This window comes from Condylura cristata, unplaced genomic scaffold, assembly GCF_000260355.1.
Source record: "Condylura cristata isolate star-nosed mole 26May11 unplaced genomic scaffold, ConCri1.0 scaffold00006, whole genome shotgun sequence".
NCBI classification, from domain to species: Eukaryota; Metazoa; Chordata; class Mammalia; order Eulipotyphla; family Talpidae; genus Condylura; species Condylura cristata.
Window position 1 is genome coordinate 53,440,409 of NW_004567107.1, and position 1,811 is coordinate 53,442,219.

General features: G+C 35.9%; 1 protein-coding gene across 2 annotated transcripts in view; it reads right to left on the reverse strand.

Moving 5' to 3' along the window:
• HAUS6 (HAUS augmin-like complex, subunit 6) overlaps positions 1–1,811 on the reverse strand; it is a 40,309-nt gene that overhangs the window by 26,743 nt on the left and 11,755 nt on the right. For both annotated transcript variants that reach the window (XM_004678012.2, XM_012721637.1), the window contains 2 exons: positions 1,023–1,170; positions 282–347 (listed from right to left, as the gene is read on the reverse strand). In XM_004678012.2, coding sequence (XP_004678069.1) covers positions 282–347; positions 1,023–1,170 — 214 coding nt within the window. The remainder of the gene's footprint in view (positions 1–281; positions 348–1,022; positions 1,171–1,811) is intronic.

Genomic DNA, 1,811 nt, shown 5'->3' on the forward strand with positions numbered 1-1,811 from the left:
ATCACCGAGTCACCCATGTGCCATCACCATAGCCCTGTGCACTTCCATTCCCCACTCCACCCCCACAAAATGTCTGTGGTATATATGACTATTCATTATTCTTATTATTTTCTCGCCTGGTCCATTATACTCCTGCTATGAGTGAAACCATCCTGTATTTTTCTTTTTCTTTCTGGCTTATGTATTTTAACTTTTTTAAGACTCTCCATTTCCTTACCTATAAAATGAAAGAATTATAAACTAAGATATAAGGCAATTTGCAGCTCTAAAAAGTCACTTACTTTTTTATTTGGTTTTGTTGTTCTATACATTCCGATCTCAAATTCCTTACTTGCTTAACTGCTATTCTGCAAGAAAATATACAAAATGACAACTGTAATTCCACTACAGATAAATTATTTTCCCACTTTTCGTTATCTTTGTTCAAGACCGTCGAGGGCCACTTTCTAAATAAACCAAGCAGCCAGCTAAAGGATTCTAGATTTTCTTTAGATCTTATAGGAGTGGGGTCTCCCTGGTAGCACAGGGGTTAGTACACAGCACTACGAAGCTATCCACAGCCACTACAGCATGAGTTTGATCCCCAGCAAGGGAGAGGACCCACTGAGCATGGCAGACATCTCCTGGCTTAAAATAGAAACAAAATAGCTGGGGGGAGGGGGTTCAAACAGGTATAGATTATTAAAGGTATATTGACTTCAAAAAACATTCTTTTAAAAAAAATTTTTTATTTGTTTATGCATATAAGAACTAGGGTGTAGGCTAAAGGTGCAGTGGGTAACAGAATACACCAGAGACAGAGTGGGGAAAAGAACAGACAGACTAAAATACACTGATAAGAGGAGCAGCAGGCAAAACAAGAGAGGTCTGCTGTGCCATGTGGGTCAGTTCCCTAGCTGGGGATTTAACTCAGGCCAGTCACTGGCCATAACATAACTTCATAGCTTTGAAACATTAATACCTGCACCATCAGAGGTCCTCAAAAAGAACTTTCATTTTCTAACATTCAAAGTATTACTTACTGTGCATATTCCTGATATTTTCGGGTAACACAATCTTGTCTTTGCAAAATCTGTAAAAATCTGTTACGTGCTACATGGCATCTGGCAATGCACTTGTGCAAATCTTGTGTCTTTACATTAAGTGCCTCTGTAAAATGTATAGACGAATCTACATAGAACACAAATAAGAGCATAGAAAACTTAGATTTACAAGTTAATATATGGCAGAAATGTTTAGTTTTATTAATTTTAAGAGATTAACAACTTCATACAACTAAGAACTGCTTAAACAATGATATACCCTCTATACAAAAAGATATAACTATTATCAACAAAAGCAACGATAAATTTTTAAAATAGTCATCTATGAAAACATCTAAAGTCGTTATTTTTTATAATTAAATGTTTTCAGTCCAACTTCCCAAAATATTTCTTGTCATAGCTTGATGTACATGTTTTTAATACATTTTTATATATTAGTAACTTCTGTGTAGGGCAATTTAACAAAAAAAGGCAGAATATCAGTTTAAAGAGATGCTAAGATCACATCACCTTTACTGCTGCCATCATTTTACTATTCTTCCTAGTAAGATCAGCAAGATATGACAAACAAATAAATTTAGTTTCTAATTCTCAAGTAATTCTTGGCGCGCTCTCTCTATATATAAAAACTATAATCAAAGAAGACCTTAAAAGCAAGCATTAAGAATATAAATTTTTAGGCCCTCCCTGGTGGCGCAGCGGGTTAAAGCGCTGCACTGAGAAGCTTAAGCCACTTCCACATGAGTTCGATCCCCGCCTGACCCAGAG